Below are 22,737 nucleotides of genomic sequence, written 5' to 3' on the forward strand. Positions count from 1 at the left end.
TATAATAAGTTTGGTGCGAAGCCAGAAGATCCTTGCTGGGAAGTTTGGGGAGTTTGACCCGTTCTTTGCTTGGCTATGCCATCAATATGAGGATTTGCCAACTATCATTCAAACCAGTGCTGATTTGAGTTGTGTATATGCAACTAATGCACTTTTTCATTTAATGAAAGAGGCAAAAGATCACTTGTATGAGCAAATGTTAGATAACGATTATAAGTTTCCTTCTATGGAGCAGTTGAGTCAGGTTTCTTCTTAGACTCAGATGCTTTGTAAGAAGTATTTTAATCAATATTAGAACCTTGGTGGCAGAGAATGCTTTTATGAAGGCAAAGAAGAAGACGGAAAAGGTTGGATTGAAAGACTTTTACTCTTTTTTTGTTAGTTTCTCTTTTTGTGATTTTTTGTTCTAATATTTTGTTTTCTTTTTGCAGCAGCTTGAGAAAGAGATTGCTGCTGGTGAGAGGGAGTAGAAGGAGCAGGGCAAGCATGATGAAGAAAATGCTAGACACGATGATGTTGGTGATCATCCATTTTAGTTATCTTCGTAGTTAGTTTTTAGATTTTTAAGTTGAGGGGTGAGGTTCTAAAAGTTTTTGACATTTGTAAATATTAAACTGAGCAGGATGAAGTTGGTGTTATGCCATTGTTAATGTGTAAGGACAACTTTGTTGTGGTTGGAGTATGCAACTAGTGAGGTGAATCCTATGTTTGATACATTTGTTGAACATAAGCTGATGTAAGCGTTAATGTTATGATGTCTTTGTTTTTTGTGATGTTGTGATGATGGTGAATGCTATTTTAGATTTTAAATCTAAAAATCTTATTCTAAAAACAAGAAACCTTGTTTGCCACATGTTGTTGACTTCGTCAAACTTTCCTAGGTAATTGTTTATTTTCTCTTTTCGCCCTTATTTGTTATGATGTTTGAACTAGATAAGTTATATTTTGACACTCTTATTTTTCAGTCATCGTGCTCAAGTGCTTCACCAAGCTTTGTTTCTGAGGATTTTCTTTGCTCAGAAGTGGATTGTGTGTTGGATAGAGTTGTTGAAGACTTGATTGGTGAAGGTGCAACTATTGTAGCTTTAGAAAGTAATTGATTGTGACTTTTTTGTTGTAAACTTACTTCCTTGTGTTGTATTATGTAATGAATGATTTTGTTTCATTATTAATTTTGAAGTTTGCTCACTTTGTTTTATATTAAAATGTAAATTTTTGTGAAGCCAACGTGTGAACTTCGCTTAGAAGTTGTAATTCATCTTAGTGAATTTGCAAAAACGTTGTCTCCTCATTTTTTTACAAAGGTAACATGTAGACTTCGTTTAAAAGTCATAATTCACCTTAGTGAATTTGAAAAACATCGTCCCCCCACTTTTTGGCAAAGGAAAACACGTAGACTTTGATTACAAGTCATAATTCACATTAGTGAATTTGAAAAACGTTGTCCCCTCACTTTTTGTGAAGACAACGCGTAGACTTCGCTTAGAAGTTATAATTCACCTTAGCAAATTAGAAAAATACCGTCCCCTCACTTTTTTGTGAAGGTAACATGTGGACTTTGCTTAGAAGTCATAATTCACTTTAGTGAATTTGAAAAACATCGTCCCCTCACTTTTTGTGAAGGAAATGCGTAGGTTTCGCTTAGAAGTCATAATTCACCTTAGTGAATTTAAAAAACGCCGTCCCCTTACTTTTTACGAAGGCAACACATAGACTTCACTTAGAAGTCATAATTCATCTTAGTGAATTTGAAAAACTAAAAGTAGATACATTATTTGTTTAGATAGGTTAGCATTACTTTTTTGCTTATTCGAAAAATGATGCTACCTATTTTTAGTTTGTTTTAGCTGATATTTTAAGTATACTCTTTGGCTTGTTAGTTTTGCTGTACTCAAGATTTAGGGGAATAGTTTCTCATTTATATTCGATGATGATTTATAATAGAGATTGCCTCATTAAAACACCACTCACCCTGAGACGGGCTTCCCCTGAGTGGAAAAATAGTGTAGCTCATTTATATTTGAATTGAAACTCTAGAATGTAAAAGAACTACTCTACTTCTAGGGTAGAACTTGTAATGAAAAAAGATTAAAGTATGTGGGTAATATCTTCACAGTGCCTCAATGTTCCAGGTGTGGTCAATCTCTTCTCCATTCATATTTGCCAAGTGAAATGCCCCCAGCTTGTTTGTTCTTGTGATGAGATATGGTCCTTCCCATTTCTGTTGAAACTTTCCGACTATATCTTTATTTCTTTTTCTTTTCAGAACGAAGTCGCCTGGAGATAATTGTCTTGGCCTTACTTTCTTGTTGTACCAATTCTTTATTTCTTTTTGGTATTTCTCGAGATTTTGGATTGCTTTCATCCTTTCTTCTTCGAGCAAGTCTTTGCTTGTTATCTACTCTTCTTCAATGATTTGAACATTGGTTCTTGACCTTCAAACTTTATTTCTTCAGGTGGCATTGCTTCTTCTCCATATAATAGTTTGAATCGTGTAAAGTTTGTTGATCTTAAAACTATTGTGTTGTGAGCCCAAATGACTTTTGGTAGTTCATCGACCCATTTTCCCTTAGGAAGCCATACTAGGCATTTTGAAATTCCGATGCATATGATTCCATTTGCTCTTTCAACTACACCATTTGACTATGGGTGTCTGACTGAGGCAAAGTATAATTGGATTCCCATGTTTTGACAGTAATTTCTAAAATCTTAACTGTCAAATTGAGTTCTGTTGTCTACTGTAATGTGTCTTGGAACTCCAAAGCGACTTCAATCCACTTTGTGAAATATTTTACTGCCACAACTGCATATTAAAAATTTCCTTGAGCTAGAGGCAATTTGCCTATTATGTCAATTCTCCATCTTGCAAGTGGCCAAGTTGGTTCTATTGTCTGTAAGTTTGTTGCTGGAGCTCTTATCTTGCTAGCAGACATTTGACAATTGTGACAAGATTTAACTATTTTTTTGCTGTCACTTTGTGCTGATGGCCAATAAAATCTTTGTCAGAATGCTTTTCCTACCATGGCTCTTGTTCCCTTAAAAATTGTAAGTATTTTGCTAGCTCGGGATCTCTTCCTTGTAATCTTTTTCGATTAGTCCATCACAACTTGTGAATCTATTTTGATTATTAGTCTTTGGATCCCCATTGCTCTTGCTTTTCGGAGTCCGAGTAAAACGGCTTTGTATTCAGCGATATTGTTGGTACATTGAAATTCAAGTCTTGCAGCATATCTCATTTTAACCCCTGAAGGTGATGTGATTATTGCGGCTGCGCCAGCCTCTGCGAAGCTCCATGCTCCATCGCAATATATATCCAGTCTGGCTGTTTTTTGTCTTCGCTTTGATTTTGAGATGGAGTCTAATTTGCCATGAAGTCTGCCAGGACTTGGGATTTTATTGATGTTCTTTTTTGGAATTCGATGTAATGCTGAGATAGTTTTGCTGCCCATTTTTTCAATCTTTCAGATGATCTGCAACTTTGCAAAACTTCTTGTAGATGATAATTTGTTGGTACTCTAATTTTGTGAACTTAGAAATAGTACTTCAATTTTCTTGCTATAGTTAAAACTGCATAAGCTATTTTCTTGATTTCTGAGTAATAGATTTTTGAGCCAGACAAAGCTTCTGAAACAAAGTAGACTGGGACTTGTCTTTTTGTGTGTTCATTTTCCTATTCTTCAACTAAGACTGCACTTACTGCACTTTCTATTGCTGAGACATATATGGGCAATTCAGCCCCTGGGGTTGGTGTGGCTAGAGTATTTAGCTTTGACAAGTAGCTTTTTATTTCCTCGAATGCATGTTGTTGAGAAGGTCTTCATGCAAAGTCTCTTTTTGTTCCCTTGAGTGCATCAAATATCGGTAGACTTCGCTCTGCTGATTTTGAAATGAACCTATTTAAGGCAGCAAGTCTTCCTATTAATTTTTGTACGTCCTTTATATTTTTATGAATTTAAATGTTTAAGATTGCCTAGACTTTGTCTGGATTTGGATCGATTCATTTTGCTGATACAATGCAGCCTAGAATTTTACCATTTTGGACTCTGAAGGTGCACTTTTTAGGATTCAACTTTAAATTTGCTTTCCTAAGATTTGTAAATGTTTCTTGGAGGTCTTTGATGTGATCTCCTCTTTTCTTGCTTTTGACTACTATGTCATCAACATAGGTGAGTAAATTTTTGCTAATTTGTTCATGTAGCACTGTTGAAGTCATTCAAACAAATGTTGTGCCACAATTGCTTACTATTCTAAAAGAAACTGGCAAAATTATTCTTCCAATTGAGTGGATTTTTTCCCCATCGAAGCCATAAAGTGGATGCTCAGCTCTTCCTAACATTTTGCGATCAATTTTCATGGCATCTGTTGATGTGAATATAATGTCAGCAGAGCTGCCTCTATCAACCAATATTTTTGAGATTGCCCATCCATCAATGTTTGCTTTGATTATCATAGCATCCATATGTGGGTAATCTTTTAGCTGAAGGTCTTCTTCTGAAAATTTGATTGGTAGATGAGACCATCTTGTTTTCTTGTATGGGCCTTCCATTGAAATTGAATTTACTCTTTAAAAGTAATTTCTTCTTTGACTGTTATTTTCATGGTCCATGCTACTTCCTCCCGTGATTGTTAATATTCTTCCTCTGCTTGGGATGATTGCATTATTGTTCATCGCTGAAAGTGATGGGGAGTTGTTCTATAGGCTTGGCTATTTTATGGGTTGTTGTTTGCAACTGAAGCTTCGGGTTGTGCTGATTGAACATTAGATTGCTGAGATTGGTTTTGCCTCCATTGATTTTGCATGGGATGATACATTACAAGGGGTTCATAGTTGTATGCGGGAGGTGGCCCTTGAAGTAGTGCTTGGGGATGTCCATAGTGCATTGGGTAATAAATTTCATGAGAACTTTGTTGTTCTTGCCTCACATGATTGATAATTTTTTATCAGCTTGGTGCCCTATTTTCTTCTTGTGCTTCTTCGATGCTTTTCTTTATTGTGGGACATATTTTAGATGTATGTCTAGCTCCTTTGCCATGAATAATGTTGTACATATCTTCAGGTTTTAAAGGTACATATCTTTAGGTTTTAGATGTATGTCTAGCCTCCTCTTTTAAATATTCTTTTATTGAATTGACTTCGCTAGTTGTATTGGTTTTGGTGAGCATAATCACTTTCAACTGTTGAATTGTTGTCATTCTTGATTTGATTGACTTGATTATGCGGTGTAAATGGTCTTCGCTCATGGTTGTTTGGTCTTGGAGGATGTAAGTTGTTGTTGCTTTGCTTGATTTGAGCCCTAAAGTTGTTTTCTTCTTCAATTCTTTTTCTGTAGTTATTGTCTGACTTGTAATATTTTTGAATAACTTTGTAAAGCTCAGTGATTGTACTTGGCTTTTCACAAGCAAGATGAGAAGCACATTGGCCTACTCGAAGTCCTTTAATTGCGGCTATTATCACCACTTCATCTAGGATGTTTGGAATTTGAGCCTTGATTTGGATGAATCTTTTGACATACTGGCTCAAGAGCTCTTTGATTTATTGCTTGCAATTGAACAGATCTATGTCTGTGAGGCCAGCTGGTTGAAATCCTTAGAAGTCAACAAGCAAATTTGCTTTAAGTTGAACCCATGAATGTATGGATTTTGCTTTTAGCGAAGAGTACCATTGTTGTGCTGGTCCTTTAACTACCATGACAAGAGATTTTGCTAATGTGGTTTCATCACCGCCTCTAGAAATTATTGTGGCTTCAAAACTTGTTAGAAATTGCCTTGGGTTAGATTGGCCATCAAATGTTGGTATCATGTTAAATTTGTATCCCAAGGGCCATTGTGCTAGCTGTAAATTTATTGATGGTGGAGAGCTTGTATCAATTGATATGAATGATTTTTGTAATTTTTTCTCTTGAGAGGCTTTGGTTGCTGAATTTGGGTCTTCTAAATGTATGACTTTGTGACTTGCACTTTGAAGTTGTTCATTTAGTTCGCAAAGGGTGGCTTTGGCTTCTTCTATTCTTTGCTTGAGAGACTTTTCTCTTGCTCTTGTGCGGCATTCTTCGAGTTCTTTTTGCTTTTTTAGCACTTGCTTTTCAAGTTCTTTGAGTCTTTGTTCTTCGGCTTCGCTTGCCCTTGAAGAGTTTGGGTTTTGGGGTGCATCTTTTTCAAGACTTTGATCTTTGACTGTTGGTGGGTCATCTTCGGTTATCCCAGTGGTAACTTTCTTGTTAGGCCTGCCCATTAGCTTTGGGTGGTCGTGGCAGTTTTTGAGCACACACAAATGGTGGGCGCCAGATGTTGGGTTCGAAATTACACAAGCATCAAAGTTTGAACATAAGATAAAGTTGTATTCATTTCATGGTGGTACTATACATGTCTATAGGGGTCCTAGTCTTTGTACTTTACATAAAATGACCTTTTTACCCCTAACTCAAATAGTTACAACCCTTTTCAACTACAAGGGCCAAGTGGTCTTTTTTTCCTTTTGAGTCTTCATTCTTCAACTTTTGTACATCAACTTCATCGATGTCTTCGTCTTCTAGACTTAGTTGATTTCTGCTCTGATTTTCTTCTTTTCTCAGAATGTTAGGCGAAGTCAAACTCTTGTCTTCGTCTAATCTTGCTTTCTTCTTTTCACCAGTGAAGACAAGATCTTTTCAACAAAGATGGAATCTTTCTTATGAAGTTAAATTTCTACCTTCGGTTCATCCCTTTTTCCTGCAAGTAAACTTTGTTATAGAAATCACAATTTTAACTCCAAAGTTTTAGGGGCTAAGTTTTCTTAGCAAAGTTAAATCCCCAACTTCACTTTTCTAGTGAGGAGTGGTTTGGACACCATGACACCAAACTAAGTGTTGGGTGATGTGATGACCGATGACACATATAGAAATGATGATGAGAAGGAATAAAAGAAGGAGAAGAAAGATGACAAGAAGGATAAGAAGAAGAAGAGTGTGGCATTTAAAGCCACATCATCCTCCAAGGGCAAGGCAAAGAAAGAATCATCAAGTAAAGATGAAGACTCAAGCCTTGATGAGATTGATGATGAGAAGATGCCTCTCTTTGTGAAGAGATTTGACAAATTCATAATGAAGAAGGGCTATCATGCTAGAAGGAAGAAGTCATCATCAAAGAACAAGGATGAAGCAAGGAGGTGCATCAAGTGTGGTAGCAAAGATCATCTTGTTTCTCAATGCCCCTACAATAGTGAAAATGAAGATGATGACAAGAAGAGCAAGAAGAAGGACAAGAAGAAAAAGGAGAAGAAAGACAAGATGACCTTCAAGAAGAAGGGTGGTTCATATGTGGTCACTTGGGATAGTAATGCTTCCTCAAGTGATGATGATGATAGTGATGATGACAAGACCACCAAGAAGAAGGCTCTAGCAAGCTTTGCCATAAATGAGAAGCCTTCTCTCTTCGACACTCCATCAATGTGCTTCATGGCTAAGGCCACTAAGGTACAATCTCAAGATGATAGATGTGATGATGAACATGATAATGAAAGTGATGATGATGATGATGAACCCACAAAAGATGAACTAATTGACATGTTACAAGATGCTAAGGAACATTTTGACATTATAAGAAGAGAATGCAAATCCTTGACTAAGGAACTCAAAAGCCCTTAGGAAAGCCTTTGATGAGCTTAATGCATCTCATGAGAAGCTAGAGGATGCCCATGAGAAGCTTGGCAAGGCTCACACTAAGCTTGAGAAAAGCTCATTCCTTTTTACTCAATGAGCAAAATGAGAAGGAGCATGTTGTAACATGTAACGAAGGCTTAACTTGTGATATAATTGATGAATCTTTATTTAAGCCTGTTGTTGTTGCTCCCACCAACCCTTCTTGTAGAACTTCCACTTCTACCTCATCTAGTAGTGATAGTTTTACTTGTGATGCCTCACTAATGGTTCAGAATGAAACCCTCAATAAGGAGGTAAATGAGTTCACTCACGCCTTAGGCAATTCCTATGGTGGTGAGGCCTGCTTACTAAAGTGCTTGGGTAGTCAAAGATTTTCTCTCAACAAAGAGGAATTGGGCTATACCCCCAAGTAAGGCAAGGCAACCTTTGTAACTCACAAGACTAGTTTTGTAAAGGGCAATGATCGGTTTTGTAATAGATGCAAGAAAGTTGGGCATATAGAGCAATATTGCAAGAATAAGAATAAGAACACTAATGTATCTTCAATTAAGTTTGATTCTTGTTATTTGCTTACCAAGGGTGCCAATGGTGTGAAGGCTAAGTTTGTTGGCACACCAATTGTGGGCTCAAAGAAGAAAGTCATTTGGGTGCCCAAAAAGCTTAGTAACTAATCTTCAAAGAACTAAGCAAGTTTGGATACCTAAAAAGAATTGATCTTCTTTTGTAGGTCAATTACAAAGCTAGAAGAAGGCATTCAGTTCTTGATAGTGGGTGCACTCAACACATGACCGATGATGCAAGAATGTTCAACTCAATCAATACTAATGGCAATGATGGTTATGATAGTATCACATTTGGTGACAATAGCAAAGGCAAGGTCAAAGGACTCGGTAAGATTATAATATCTAATGACTTGAGCATATCCAATGTGTTGCTTGTTGAGAGCTTGAATTTTAATTTACTATCCATGGCTCAATTGTGTGATCTTAGATTTAAGTGCATATTTGGAGTAGATGATTTAGAGATCATAAGTGTAGATGGCTCTAATTTGATCTTTAAATGCTTTAGATATGAGAATCTATACTTAATTGATTTCAATGTTAGTGAAACTCAATTGTCAACATGCTTATTCACTAAGTCTAGTATGTGTTGGTTATGGCATAGAAGGCTTGGTCATGTTGGAATAAAATAATTGAATAGATTGATTAAGCATATTCTAGTTAGAGGTTTGAAAGATGTGGTATTTGAGAAGGATGAACTTTGTATCTCTTGTCAAGCTGGCGAACAAGTTGGAAACATCCATCCTAAGAAAAGCATAATGAGTACTAGCAAGGCATTTGAGTGGTTGCACATGGACTTATTTGGGCCAACACAATACACTAGCATATATGGAAATAAATATGGCTTTATGATAGTGGATAACTACATAAGATACACTTGGGCATTCTTTCTAGTGGAGAAGAGTGATGCATTTACAACTTTCAAATCATTTGTCAAGGGCATACACAATGAATTTGAAACAACCATCAAGAGAGTTAGAAGTGATAATGATAGTGAGTTCAAGAACACTAGAATTGATGAGTTATGTGATAATTTTAGAATTAGACATCAATTCTTGGCTAAGTACACTCTACAATCAAATGGTCTTGTTGAGAGGAAGAATAGAACACTTATTGACATGACAAGGTCTATGCTTAGTGAGTATAATATGAGTCAATCCTTTTGGGCTGAAGCAATCAACATAGCTTGCTATTGTAGCAACCGACTCTATTGTCACCGATTGAAAGAGAAGACACCTTATGAGCTCTTGAATGGTAGAAAGCCCAACATTATATATTTTTGAGTCTTTGGTTGCAAATGCTACATATTGAAGAAAGGCACTAGATTGACCAAGTTTGACAAGAAATGTAATGAAGGATTCTTGCTTGGTTACTCCACTACAAACAAAGCATATAGAGTTTGAAATTTGGCAAGTGGTACTCTTGAGAAAGTTTATGATATTAAATTTAATGAAACCAAGGGTTCCTAAGATAAAAATAAGAATCTTGATGATGTTAGAGGCATTCAACTTTAAAATACTATAAAAACATGGATGTTGATGAATTGCGGCCTAGACAAGTGAATGATGATGAAGATGATCAAGTGAAAGTGCTCTCTAACTCAAATGAGTAAGATGATATAAATCAAACAAGTACAAGTGGCTCTCATGACAATGTGCAAGATCAAGTGGCTAGCTTATCATCTCAACCTAGTGATCAAGTAAGTGCAAGCAATCAAGTTCCAATTCTCCAACCAACAAGTATTGTAAGAGATCCATTGGACACTATTATTGGTGATATGTCAAGAGGTGTATAAACAAGATCAAGATTAGCATCATTTTATGAGCATTTCACATTTATGCCATCCATAGAAACAAAGAAGATAGAAGAAGCATTGAAGGATGTTGATTAGGTGAATGCTATGCATAAAGAATTGAACAACTTCACAAGGAATTAAGTATGTGAGTTAGTTGAAAGATCAAAGAACCATAATGTGATTGGAACCAAATGGGTCTTCAGAAACAAGCAAGATTAAGACAAGATAGTAGTGAGGAACAAAGCAAGATTGGTAGCACAAGGTTACACTCAAGTGGAAGGTCTTTACTTTAGAGAAACATATGTTCCGGTTGCTAGATTGGAAGCAATTAGGATCTTACTAGCCTATGCTTGTGCCCATAACATCAAGCTCTATCAAATAGATGTCAATATAGTGTATTTCTTAATGGCTACATCAATGAGTTAGTATATGTTGAGCAATCTCCTAGCTTTAAAGATGACAATAATCCCAACCATATGTACAAGCTAAGAAATGCATTGTATGGATTGAAGCAAACACCTAAAGCATGGTATGAGAGGTTTAGCGACTTTCTCCTCTCTAAGGGATTCAAGATGGGAAAGGTTGACACCACTCTTTTCACCAAGAAGATTAGAAGTGACTTATTTGTGTTGTAAATCTATGTTGATGATATCATATTTGGATCAACCAATCAAGACTTTTGTGAAGAGTTTGGGAAGATGATGGCAAATGAGTTTGAGATGTCCATGATTGTAGAGTTAAGTTACTTCCTTAGTCTTCAAATTAAGCAAATGAAGAATGGTACATTTATGAGTCAAGGCAAGTACATCAAAGACATACTTAAGAAGTTTGGCATGGATGAGAGCAAAGACATTAGTACACCAATGGGAATAAATGACAATTCGGATAGTGATGCTAGTGGCAACATGGTGGATCAAAAGTTGTATCGGTCTATGATTGAAAGCCTACTCTATGTGACCGTATCAAGATCGGATGTCATATTTAGTATGTGCATGTGTGTAAGATTCCAAGCTTCTCCTAGAGAAAGTTATTTGAAGGCAACAAAGAGAATATTGAGGTACTTAAAGCATACCCAAAATGTTGGTTTATGGTATCCTAAAGGAGCAAAGTTTGAGCTAGTTGGTTATTCCGACACGGATTATGTGGGATGCAAGGTTGAGAGGAAGAGCACATTGGGCACTTATCAGAGTCCGACAGTCTAGCCCATCCTTCTACATCTCCCTCAAAATGTTGGTTTATGGTATCCCAAAGGGGCCCTACTTGAGCCTCCATAGCTAAATATGGGTGCCTAAGCCAAAAACACAGCTTCAATAGGGCCCCTACTCGAGCACCCTGCAAACACAGTCACCTCCCCACCTTCTCCTATCAGACCCTCTCCTCCTACACATGCCCACTGCCTTCTCTATTGAGATCTGAATCAACAACCGTCGCACACCTCCTCCTCCTCCACCATAATCTAGCGGCACTGCACACCCCTACCCCTCCTTGGTTGTCGTACCCTACTCCTCTTCCCACATCCTGCATCTGCCCCTACCTCCCCTCCTCCGCAACCACCACTCCTCCACCTCCTCTTGCACACAACCACTTTTAAAATTTATCTAGGGCGAGGGACCAATGTCCACTATGGTCCTAACGGCGCTCTACGTACGCTTTTACGTAGTTTGGACGATTAACATCAAGTAATTATAATAGATAACAAGAGCTTCTACTAGCAAATAAGCACCAAAACGAGTCCATAGAGATTCAAACAATTTGAAACTAAACACCATAAGATAGAGCATGATTATGGGAGAAAACAAAACTAGTTTCATAATTTTCCAAGTTAAAACAAAATTTCAATGAATTTCTAAGTTAAACTAAATTTTAGGATTTTTAATTGCATTATTTTCCATGTTAAATATTTGGACAACTTTTTGAAATTTTATTTTTTATGATTTTTTATATTTCCTAGAAATATTTCTAGTTCGATTTACCTCCTGGACTTTCAACTTAGTTTGGTTTATCTCCACTGTCGTAGCGCCATGTCAGCAAAACTAGGGCTAGATATCGAGCCAACTCGGCTTGTTATGGCTCAGCTCGTTATGGCTCGTTATATAAACGAGCTAGAACACTAGCTCGGCTCGGCTCGTTAGCGAGCTCGAGCTAGCTCGTTTGGCTCGTGAACCAAAGCACAAAAACACAATACATAGAGATTATAGCCACAAGTTAGCAACAAACACCTCGCATGCATATTTTAAATGAAATAAACAAAATACATATGAATTTTGGACTCGTTTCGCGTGAACATGATGCCGTGGGTTAGGCTGGTGGGATGACTGGGTGGGGCCATGGATCTATTGGTCTAGGGTTTTAGTGTTTAATCATGTTTTCTGAAAGGTAGTGTTTAATTATGTTGGGCCATAGGCACGGGGATATATGGACTGGTTAAAATTGTATTGGGTTGGGCCTAAGGATATATGGGCTAATTGCAGTGGTTGTCATATGAATTACCTTAGCTCGTTTTGGCTCGCGAACAGCTCTCGAGATGGCTCGTTAATTAACCGAGCTAGTACGAGCTGGCTCGTTAATTAAAAATTTCAATGAGCCAAGCTCGAGCTGAGCTACTAACGAGCGAGCTAGCGAGTTACGAGTTTTTCATTCATTACCTAAACAAAACACCGTCAGATCTGCATACTGTACAAAAACAGATGGTTTTAAAAGTTAAATGGGTAAAAAAAACAATTTTATAGATGAGGGGGGAAGGTTTAAATCGAACTTGAGGGGACAGTAGCGAAGCTAGACTGGCCTAACGTCTGGGGCCTGTTCATGGGACGATTTTGCACGATGGATTGGGCCTTTTTGAAACAGCGTGCTACATTTTGCACGATGGACTGGCCCTAGACTTTTTCCCAGGAGAAAATAGTGGGCTGGTCTGACCTAAACGGCACGCTGAGCAGCTGGCGCCAAGGGCTAGGCCTAATTTGGGACCTTGATGAACCGGGCTACAAATATTGCACTTAGCACTAGGTTGTTTGACCCATCAGGCCCAGTGACATGCTTTAAAAAATCAGCCCAGTCAGTGTCGGACCTATCGAAGCTACTCATTGTTATTGCTGGACTTATCTGTTCGCTTGCTCGTAAACGATCGTAAATTTTTAGTTGGAAACAGTATTTTTCTCTCACACCAAACCAGCCAGCAGTAAATAATTCACGATACAATACGACCTCCCGAACAAGCTGTATATAGATAGATCAAATTATCAAATCTAGTACTTGTCAGGTTAGGTTACTTACTGTCTTCAATAAGGAGACATAGACTCAAAATAGGTAGCGAGGGATTCAAAATCAGCCTCCAACAGACTATCTATATAGGAGACCTATTTTGAGTTGTCTGAGAGACACCACCCAAATATGAGTATCCTCTCTCCTAGAAACTCATTTGCAGAAAGGATTCTTTTTTGGGTCTCGTTGTTGAAGAAGATGTCAAATATGTATTGAATTTTTTGTCTGTAGCGCTACCTAAAGAACGAATGAGTCTTGTATTTTGAGTGTTGTTGTTGGAGATAGCCTTATGGAAGGATGAAAGTGGTTGAAGAGAGTATGAATTGGACATACATCTACTTATTATTAGGTAGGATGAAAACGGTTGAACAAAAGCGGACTAACGTGGTGTCAAAATTACGAACAGAACTCAGTGGTTGAGCTATTTGGTAGTAATTCAGCCTTCACAAAATGATACGTACGGCCAAAGTCTCAAAGCAGTTGTAAATTAAGTGAAGCATGTTGCTTGTTTTTCACCTAGGAGGCAAGGACTAGCTAGGACCTAGGAGTGTTTTTTTATCCGGGCTGTCTGCCTGCCTGCCTTTGTTTTAATTAACAGAATGTGCGTAGGTAGCACAGCGATGAATCACATTATTATAAACACAAACCATCTGCCTTATATTATTCAAGGGACATGCTATTGGCTTTCTTAAAAGCCAAGTTAATCTCCTTTAAAAAAATTCAAGGGACATTTTATTTGAGCAGTTAATACTATTTGATTAACAACTATTTTCTAGTTATTACAGAAGGGAGAGCAAACTGAATTTTCTGACATGGTTAACCTTTTGTACTAAGCAAGTCAGAGTAACCGTGCACTAACACACTGATTCTTCATGCTTCAATTAGTATATTGTGTGCCTAGCTAGCAGCTAGCTTGTAGTAACAACATTATTTGTCTTGATATATAAAAACTATGATAATACCCTTGTCCTCTTATGTTCATATATAATAATCTTCTAGAACTCAAGAAACTTGTAATAATGAATTAGTAAAGGCTAAATTTTTATGTAGTCCCAACATAGTGTAAAGCTGAAAAAAAATCAAGTTTATTGTCGAGCTTTACTAAATTAAAAAATGAGTGTACGTAAGCGTTGGAAAACGGAGGAAGCATTTTCAATAGGCTAGGAGTTTCAGAAACAACCAGTTGGAATGATTCTGCTGAAATCTGACGAAACGAGCCCTTTGCTTGTCCTCATCCTCGATATCTAAAAAAAAATATATCTGTAAAATAAAAAAGTTGATATTGTTGGGAGGACGACACGTGAGATGCGGGCGGAATATGCTGCTCCCGCTCGCCTGTGGGCCTGCGCTGTTTCGTCCTCTTTCTCGCCGATGGACCCGGAGCGAAACGGAGTGGTATCTCTGTGGCCCTATGTGTGTCCGTCAAATTATTGAATGCTTCAAACCCTAGCGATAGAGACAGGAGCGTGCATCTCGTTGGGATGAGATGTGAGCGTGATGCTGATCTCTGTAGCCCTATATGTGTCCGTCAAATTTGTTGGCAAATACAAGGCCGACAGCGCAGCAAAATATCCCACCTGACAAGCAAACAGTGCCTTTCTAGAGACATGCGGTCGGTGGGCACCCCCAGCCAAGCCCAGCCCAGCCCAGCCCAGGGTGAAAAGCAGTTACTAGGATTTTGGACCTATTCGCTCGGAGGAATTTGAATAATTTAGATTAAATTATGTTTAATGGCATACGAACGGAGCCTTCGATCAAATCGGCTACAGGTAGCTAGATTACGAGCCCAGCCCACTAACGATATGATACATGAGACGGCCCATGGCCATGATTGGACTTGGACGGCACACCGCACACGGGCGCCTCGTGCTCGTGCACCCTGCCGCCACTCACCGTCCACCCACGCACGATCCACAAGCTGAAGCCGGCCATGCAACTCTCGTCTGCAAATTCAGAGCTTCGGCTACCTGCAGTCAAAACACATGGGCTGAGAAGATGGATGACTCATTTGTTTGATTCTCTGAATGACTGAAACTGTATAGCAAAAAAAAAAAAAAAATTGTCAACGGGTACTAAACATTTTCTGAGAAGATGGTATATATACCTTCGATTGGTTATGCAACTTCAATTAATCTGCTGCCTCCCAATTGATCTGCTAAAAGTCAAAACACATGTATGATTGCTTATTAACCATAGGGGCCTTACTTGATCAAATCGCATTGTCTTTGTACATGGTTATCATGACAAGATGCACATGTAAAAATTTCTCTGCTTACATGTACAGTCTATTGGAATATGATTGTATCAGATAATGAAGTTATACATGCTTCGTTATGCTCTGAAACCAACCATGGTGGTGCCTTCCATGTCTTCATTACGAACAATATTTGATTTCTTTATTATGTTAGGTCATTAGTGAACGAATACACCGATTGCACCAAAAGGACCACCGCAAATTTAAATGAAATGTTGTTGATCGAGATAAATTCATAATAGTATCATCTAGACGTTACATGTGCACACATGATTATTGCTTTGTTGCAACACACAAGACTCATTTACCGGTGCCATTAAACCTTGAAATAAATATATAGGAAAATAATAGCACTCATGTTAAGTCATGTACTTGAACTCGGGTGGGACACCATAAGAAAGAACTATGGCACTGTCTAGGACCTCTTCTCTGTCCTATTTTGGAGGGATAAAAGCGATTCAGTCCCAGCGTGACACATCTCAATCGATTTCCACTATCGCATGCCCAAGCGGATTCCTAAATACAACGTGAAAGGGGGGGGGGGGGGGGGGGGGGCTTTTCCCCATAACGGTCCACGAGCAGCTTTCCCCTATCACGCATGCACTTCTTCTTATCTGGACGGTCGCTCCCACAATCCCACCTCCTTCTCCTGTGCAGTTGTCTTGCTCCTCCTCCGCCCCGTCGCTCGTGCTTCGCGTAGTCATCTAACTCCTTCTTAGCCCCGCCGCTCGTGCTCCTCGCCACTGAGAGGGACTTCTCGCACTCCTCCATGCAATGCTCGTCTTCCATGTTGCCACCAGGGTCCGCCTCCTCACGCTCGTTCTCCATTGGGCGTGTCAGGCTTATTTTTTTGGGCTGGGCAGGCCGCCAACGGAGTTAACAGCGTAAAACAACTAAAATAAATATTTTAGACTGGACTTGAACCAAGATCGCAATATGAGTTAGGAACAAATGACAAATCTAACGAAGGATATTGGCAGGCCCATATTCTGAGAGTAGTACAAGTAATGTATGCTGCCCGGCCCGCATACGGAATACTCAGGACCAGGAGTCCAGGACCACAAAATAAAGTGCTGTATTTTTTTCGTTGACATCAGCCCTAGACGTTCTCCCGACCCGTCCCGACTCCGCACCAGCCAGGAACAAAGCCTCGGTAGCCGTTGGATCGTGTGCCACGTCAGCGATCCGCGTGCCTGTTCTTGTCACGGACGGCCAGGATCGTCCGCAGCCCATCAGCCGAAACCCAGTCCTCCCTCGCCCCCTGTTCGTCTCCGCCGCTTACAAATTCGCCCAAAATTTGCCCGCAATTTTCCTCCACCAAGCACCAATCCAATTAGATCCGATTTCGTCGAGATGAAGCCGGCCGTGGAGGTGGAGGCCGACGAGCGAGCTGCGGAGATTAAGAAGGCAGCGGCGGCGGCCAAGAAAGCAGCTGAGGAGGTTGAGGTGGAGGAGGTGGTGGACGGGGAGGAGGCGGTCGATGGGGAGGATGACGGTGACGAGGACGACGATGGGGAAGGCGGAGAGGAGGACGACGATGAGGAGGTGGAGGGGGAGGAGAAGGAGGCGGCAGGGGTTGTAGAGATCTCCGACGAAGATGACGACGACGACGACGGGGAGGCGGACGACGACGACGGGGACGACGACGACGACGATGATGACGACGACGACGAGGAAGAGGTCGACGGTGAAGACGAGCAGGAGGTATAATTTCTTAATTAATCTCGTAAAATTATTAATTTTACTATTTTAGTCTCGTTCTGTGCTGCTAGATCTATGTTCGCTGTGTGTGTCTGCAGCAATTTCTTCTCAGATAAATTTAGATCTGCTTAGCTTTTTTTTCGCAAGGATTTGTGTGTTTCTGGTCTGTTTTCTTGTCAAAAATCACCTCTAGTCTAGGTCCAAAATTCTCGCTCTGTTTTTCCTTTAAATTTTACCAGTCTTTCAGATTTTGCCGTAAATTTTACCTAGAAAAATTAGTAAGTCTTCTGATTTTTTTCTGTAAATTTTAGCTGGAGAAATCCAGTCTCCAGGTTTCCCTTGTGCTTTTTGGAGATGATGATTCTTATCAGAGGCTGTTTCTGAGGCGAGCCAAGAGCTCTCCCTGTGCTGCAAAAGAACTGATTGCTATTCTGATCCAAAGCACATGTTGCGTACTTGTTCATGGAGCGATTTGAGCAGACTGTTTCTCACAGGGGCCCATCCAAGAACTTTTTTTTATATCTTTATTATTGTTTGTTTTTTTGGTAAATCTAAACAACTGAAAATTACCCATAAGGTTTTCTTGCAGCCTGTCTGCTTTTAGAGATGATGATTCATATCAGAGGCTGTTTCTGAGGATGAGCCCAGAGCTCTACCAGTGCTGCAAAAAAAAAACTGATTTGCCGTTCTGATCAAAAGCACTTGCTCCGCTTTCTTCCTTTTGTTGTTAAAAAAAAAACCCTAGTGGCTTCAATTCCTGGTCAAATGCAAAAAGTAGTTATCCGATGCTTTAGAATCTGTGCTCAAAGAGTTTGGCATCTTATCTTATCCCTACATGCTTTAGTTGGGAAATGACGAGAACCCTATTCCACTGAGGGTAGATAATTGTAATCCACCTCTTGATTATACCTTGCACGTCAGTCTGATCCCATGCCAGATCTTCATCTTTTATTGGATCTAGTTGTTTCATTTCATATCTTTTCTTATTGATCTTTCCTTGGGAAATTACTGCCTTTCTGTATTGTAAATCATTGAGGCTGTATTTGGGAAGTGACGAACGACTTATTTCAGATATCCTTTTATGGGTTTATTTGTGTACTGATATGATGAAAATTTGCACGTCAGTCTGATCCCATAAACTTGACTGATCCTTTTTGGATCTGATCTGATTTGATTGAACTGGCTTTATGAAAGTAAAGGCGAGGCTGATGGTGCCTGATTTACTTTGATCTGTACTATGGCACTTACACTGCTTGTTGGAATTTTAATTTTGCAGGAGGAGCTGGGAACTGAGTATCTGGTTCAGCCCCTTGGCCGGGCGGAAGATGAAGAACACTCAAGCGACTTCGAACCGGAAGAAAATGGTGATGGTGCTGAGGATGAGGAGATTGACGAAGAAGAAGAAGATGCCGATGATGGTGAGGATTCTGTGAAGGCACAGTCGTCTACCAAGAGGAAGAGGTCAGGCGATGATAAAGACGACGGGGATGATGATGGCGACGATGACGATGATGGGAGGCCACCATCAAAGCGATAGTTGTGCCCGGATCTGTCATCTTCTGGAGAGTGGAGGGAGAGTGCCAAGAAAGAAAATAGAGAAGAATCCTCTGCAGAAGGTGTTGGTAAATGATGGGGTCGGTTAGGTTTAGGTTTGTAGCTGCTGAAGATTGTGTAGCGTCTAATTCAGGTCCGCGGATGCTTTGTTCCGAATCTTGTCATGATAAAAGGTTTCTCTTGAACTGGAAATCTCTTCTGTTGCTTTCTGCGCGCTGTTTGCCTTGTGTCCACTTCTTTTTTTATAAACAGAAACGAAACAGAATGGCGTGCCGGCGAGGACGGTGGAAGCAGGTCGGGTGCGGGATGGCGTGCTCCTGCCATGGCCAGGCGCGCGAATCCAGCGTGAGGACGGTGAAGTTGGCGAGCTCGGGGTGGCGGAGCAGCGACGTGGTGCCGTACAACCGGGGGTCGGCGTCGTGCGGCTGCGAGTAGTCCCAGGCCGTGCCGGCGAGGAGGAAGAAGTGGTCGTGGCCGTGGTGGCGCGCCAGGACCCGCGGCTGGTGGCGCGCCAGGAAGCGCGCGAGCGGCAGCCCGTGGAGCGCCGAGGAGTTGAGGAGGGCCGGGTGGAGGACGTACGGCAGCGCGTCCAGCGCTGCGCAGTGGGGGAGGAACACGGCGTCGGCCTGGGCTGGGCGGGGCCACGAGGCATTCGTGCTCCAGGAGGCGGCGGTGGAAGAAGGGCTCCAGCAGCCGGGCGTCCGTGCGGTACCAGGAGCGGGTGCCGTTGTGGGTGCGCGGGCCCAGCCCGTGATTGGCCAGGGAGGTGCACGCCGGGACTGACTTTGAGTCTGGATCCGCCAGCGGGAACGCCGTGGCGCAGTAGAGGAGGAGGTGCGTGTTGAAGCTCGCGGGGAGGCGCCGGATGTGGATACGGCGGCCGGCGCAAGGGTCTGGGCCGTCTGGCACTGGCAGTGGCAGGCTGGTGTTTTGTTCTTGTTCTGGCTGGTGGAGGCGGCAATAATGACGGCGGAGCAGAGGACGACGACGAGGAGGAGGAGGCGCGCCGCCATTGTCGACCAATTCCCTCTGCGGGTGAGGGTGATGCGCTTGCGCGGTGGGGAGCAATGGCCGCCACGCCATGACCAAGTTGCCTAGTCCAAGGAGGAAAGCACCATGCACACCACTGACCACACCACACGTCTCGGTGGATCTGGGCCACCACCGCGGCAGGGCAGTTAAACACGCATACTCTAGTTAGAGCAAGGCTAATAATATAGTCGGTTTGCTGGCTGTAAGGTTCCTTGCAACCTTCTCTCAGCCCACTCATATAGTAGTTAACTCTTTACGGTTAATATATGACCCACTTGTCTCTCTCACAAACTATTTTGGTTTTTGTGCCCAAGCCGACTGTAAGCTTACAGCCCGCTTCTCCTCTCTCTCCTCTCCTCTTTCCTCCACCTCAGCATTTAGTCGATTTACAACCTGCTATTATACTTGCTCTTAGGAGTAGACGACTAGTTTGCAAGTCATGGGTATGGCGCCAACAAGACGACGACAGCAACAACAAAAAGCATCGCCTTTCTTTGCCAGCTGTTTTTTTTTTCTTTTTTGGAACCTATATCAATTTATTTAGGTTGTGTTTGATGGATATCCGTGTTCTTGTAAAAATGTTTCAAATTCACATTCTCTTGTGAATGTTTTCAATGATGATTTAGCCGGTTGGTTAGATTTTGATTTCCAAATAAATTGTTTTTTATTAAAAACATGTAAATAAAAATATGCTTAAAAAAATCTAAAACTTTTTATAGGTGCAGATCAACTTAAATACAATTCAGTTTAACTTATATTGCACTTACAAAGCATAGCCGAAAAAAAATACGGTCTCTATGTACCAAACGCTGCTATGTATGTGTGTTTGGCAGCGATTGTCACACAGAATCGGAACCGTTTCTTCATGCCAAACAGCCAGTATCATATATATTCATTCGATCAGGCCCAACCCAGCCCAATGAGAATGATGGACCTCCGATCGCCTCTTTGGTCTCCTACATCCGAGAGATGGCTAGGTTACAACAGGCCTTCCCTTGAAATAAAAGGTGTCCAATTTACGACATGTATTTCAGGCTTGGCTGCAAAAGAGCATGCGGCGAATTAGACCGGTTAACAAAAAAAAACCTTCCTTCTGCTAAAAAAAGCCTTCCTTGCTGATAACCTAGAAAATAGTGATAGTGCTGTCTTCTATCTTAATAGCAATGTCTTGGTAAGGTCAAAGAGAAGAGCATAAATTTACCCACTTATGGCTATGTTATTTGCAGTTACAGAGAGTTCTGAAATATATATAATATCCTTAGAAGTGAATTTAACCTAGAAAATAGTGATAGGGTTGTCTTCAACCTTAATAGCAATGTGCAAGGTGAGGTCAAATCAAATAAAAGAACATGAATTTGCCCACAACATGAATTTTCCCACTTATGGCAGTGTTATTTGCAGTTACAGAAAGGTTCTGAATATATATGTATTTCATGCTTGGCTGCGAAAGAGCCTGTGGCGAGTTAGACCGGTTAACAAAAAAAAAACCTTCCTTCTACTAAAAAATGCAAAAAAAAACCTTTCTTGATGGTAACCTAGAAAATAGTGATAGCGCTGTCTTCTATCTTAATTGCAATGTCTTGGTGAGGTCAAAGAGAAGAACATAAATTTGCCCACTTATGGCTGTGTTATTTGCAGCTACAGAGGGTTATGAAATATATATACTCTCCTTAGAAGTGAATTTAACCCAGAAAATAGCGATAGTGCTGTCTTCAACCTTAGAGTCTGTTTGGTAGAGCTCCAGCTCTGAAAAAACAGCTCTAGATCCACAGATCCAGGTAGCTCCACCGTGGATCTAAGATCCCAAAAAGCATTTAGTACAGCTCCACTCTTGTCTCTATCTCACTGGTAGTCTGGGCCCACGCGTCAGAATAAAAAAAGAAAAAATGTTTTCTTCCTTGCGGAGTCACGGTGGGTGTGGCTTCGCACGCGTGGGTGGCACGGCCTCACGCACAGGCGGGCACGGCATAGCCGACGCCCGGGCGGCCTTACCAGTGGCCGGGCACGGCCTCGTCGGGGTGCTGAGTCGGGGCGCCACCACACGGCCACGACCAGGCTCTGCATCGAGGACGGGGCGCGTCACGGTAGCTGGCCATGGGTCACGGCTAGGCGCAGCGGCCCTAGGCGGGGGGAGGGGTGGGGCTCGCCGAGGAGCGAGCGCGGCCGGCCTGAGAAGGGGCGGCGCCGGAACAACTGGCCTAGAGTCCATCGTTGAGGAGCGGACGGTGGAGGTACGACACGACGGGAAGAAGAAGCGACAGGGAAAAGAAAAAGAACGAAGCGGTATGTTGTGTAACGAGTGGCAGTGATAGGTAATTTTCTCCAACTCCACCAAAATTAATTTCATGGTGAGGTCCTCCACCAAATCTACTAATCTGGGGCAGATCCACTTTTTTGGAGCAGATAGGCTCCACCACCAAAAATAGCTCTGCCCCGATCCACTTTTTTGGAGCAGATTTGTGGTGGAGCCAAAGGCTCCAGCACCAAAAACAGCTCTGCTCCATATTTTTTCAGCCAAACGGCTCAAAAATATGGATCTAAAAGTCAAACAGTTTTAGATCCAGTAGTTTTATAGCAAAATATTTTTTAGAAGACGACCAGTGCTAACTTGGCATATGTCCTACAGTCAACACCACTATGATACCACTTTATAGCACCCGGTTTTAAGAACAAAATCAGATACACACCATATGTGAGCCCAGGAAGTCAAATCTCACATATAGCTACAAATAAGGGTAATATCAAAAGACAATGCTCAATATATAACGTACTTGGTATAAATGATATAATCTTAGACAAGAAACAGCGGAAAGACAACTCCAATCTTCGGATAAAGACTCTAATTCCGCAGGGACAACTGACTGGTTGATCACAAGTCTAATTCCTCCAAACTCTAGCAATCTGGTACCCATCCAGGATTTTTTCAGAGATTTAAAAAGTAAA

The 22,737-nt window shown here is 41.0% G+C and overlaps 1 protein-coding gene, 4 non-coding genes and 1 pseudogene across 5 annotated transcripts; 5 read left to right on the forward strand and 1 right to left on the reverse strand.

The window, feature by feature from the left end:
* Positions 1-16,639: 16,639 nt before the first annotated feature.
* Positions 16,640-18,954, forward strand: LOC136535844 (acidic leucine-rich nuclear phosphoprotein 32-related protein 1-like). The gene is made up of 2 exons (XM_066528265.1): positions 16,640-17,211; positions 18,485-18,954. Exons 1-2 carry the CDS (start codon positions 16,861-16,863, stop codon positions 18,743-18,745), a joined length of 612 nt encoding a protein of 203 aa, XP_066384362.1. The 5' UTR covers positions 16,640-16,860; the 3' UTR covers positions 18,746-18,954.
* Positions 17,555-17,650, forward strand: LOC136541085 (small nucleolar RNA Z119). Its single transcript, XR_010780186.1, has one exon. It is a non-coding gene; the product is annotated as a small nucleolar RNA Z119 (small nucleolar RNA).
* Positions 17,807-17,907, forward strand: LOC136541084 (small nucleolar RNA Z119). Its single transcript, XR_010780185.1, has one exon. It is a non-coding gene; the product is annotated as a small nucleolar RNA Z119 (small nucleolar RNA).
* On the forward strand, positions 18,052-18,141 carry LOC136541079 (small nucleolar RNA Z122). Its single transcript, XR_010780182.1, has one exon. It is a non-coding gene; the product is annotated as a small nucleolar RNA Z122 (small nucleolar RNA).
* Positions 18,251-18,345, forward strand: LOC136541077 (small nucleolar RNA Z122). The gene has a single exon (XR_010780181.1). It is a non-coding gene; the product is annotated as a small nucleolar RNA Z122 (small nucleolar RNA).
* Positions 18,955-19,004: 50 nt separating the features above from the next.
* LOC136535843 (probable xyloglucan galactosyltransferase GT19) lies at positions 19,005-20,401 on the reverse strand (annotated as a pseudogene).
* Positions 20,402-22,737: the final 2,336 nt, after the last annotated feature.

This window comes from Miscanthus floridulus, chromosome 2 (assembly GCF_019320115.1).
Source record: "Miscanthus floridulus cultivar M001 chromosome 2, ASM1932011v1, whole genome shotgun sequence".
Lineage (NCBI taxonomy): Eukaryota > Viridiplantae > Streptophyta > Magnoliopsida > Poales > Poaceae > Miscanthus > Miscanthus floridulus.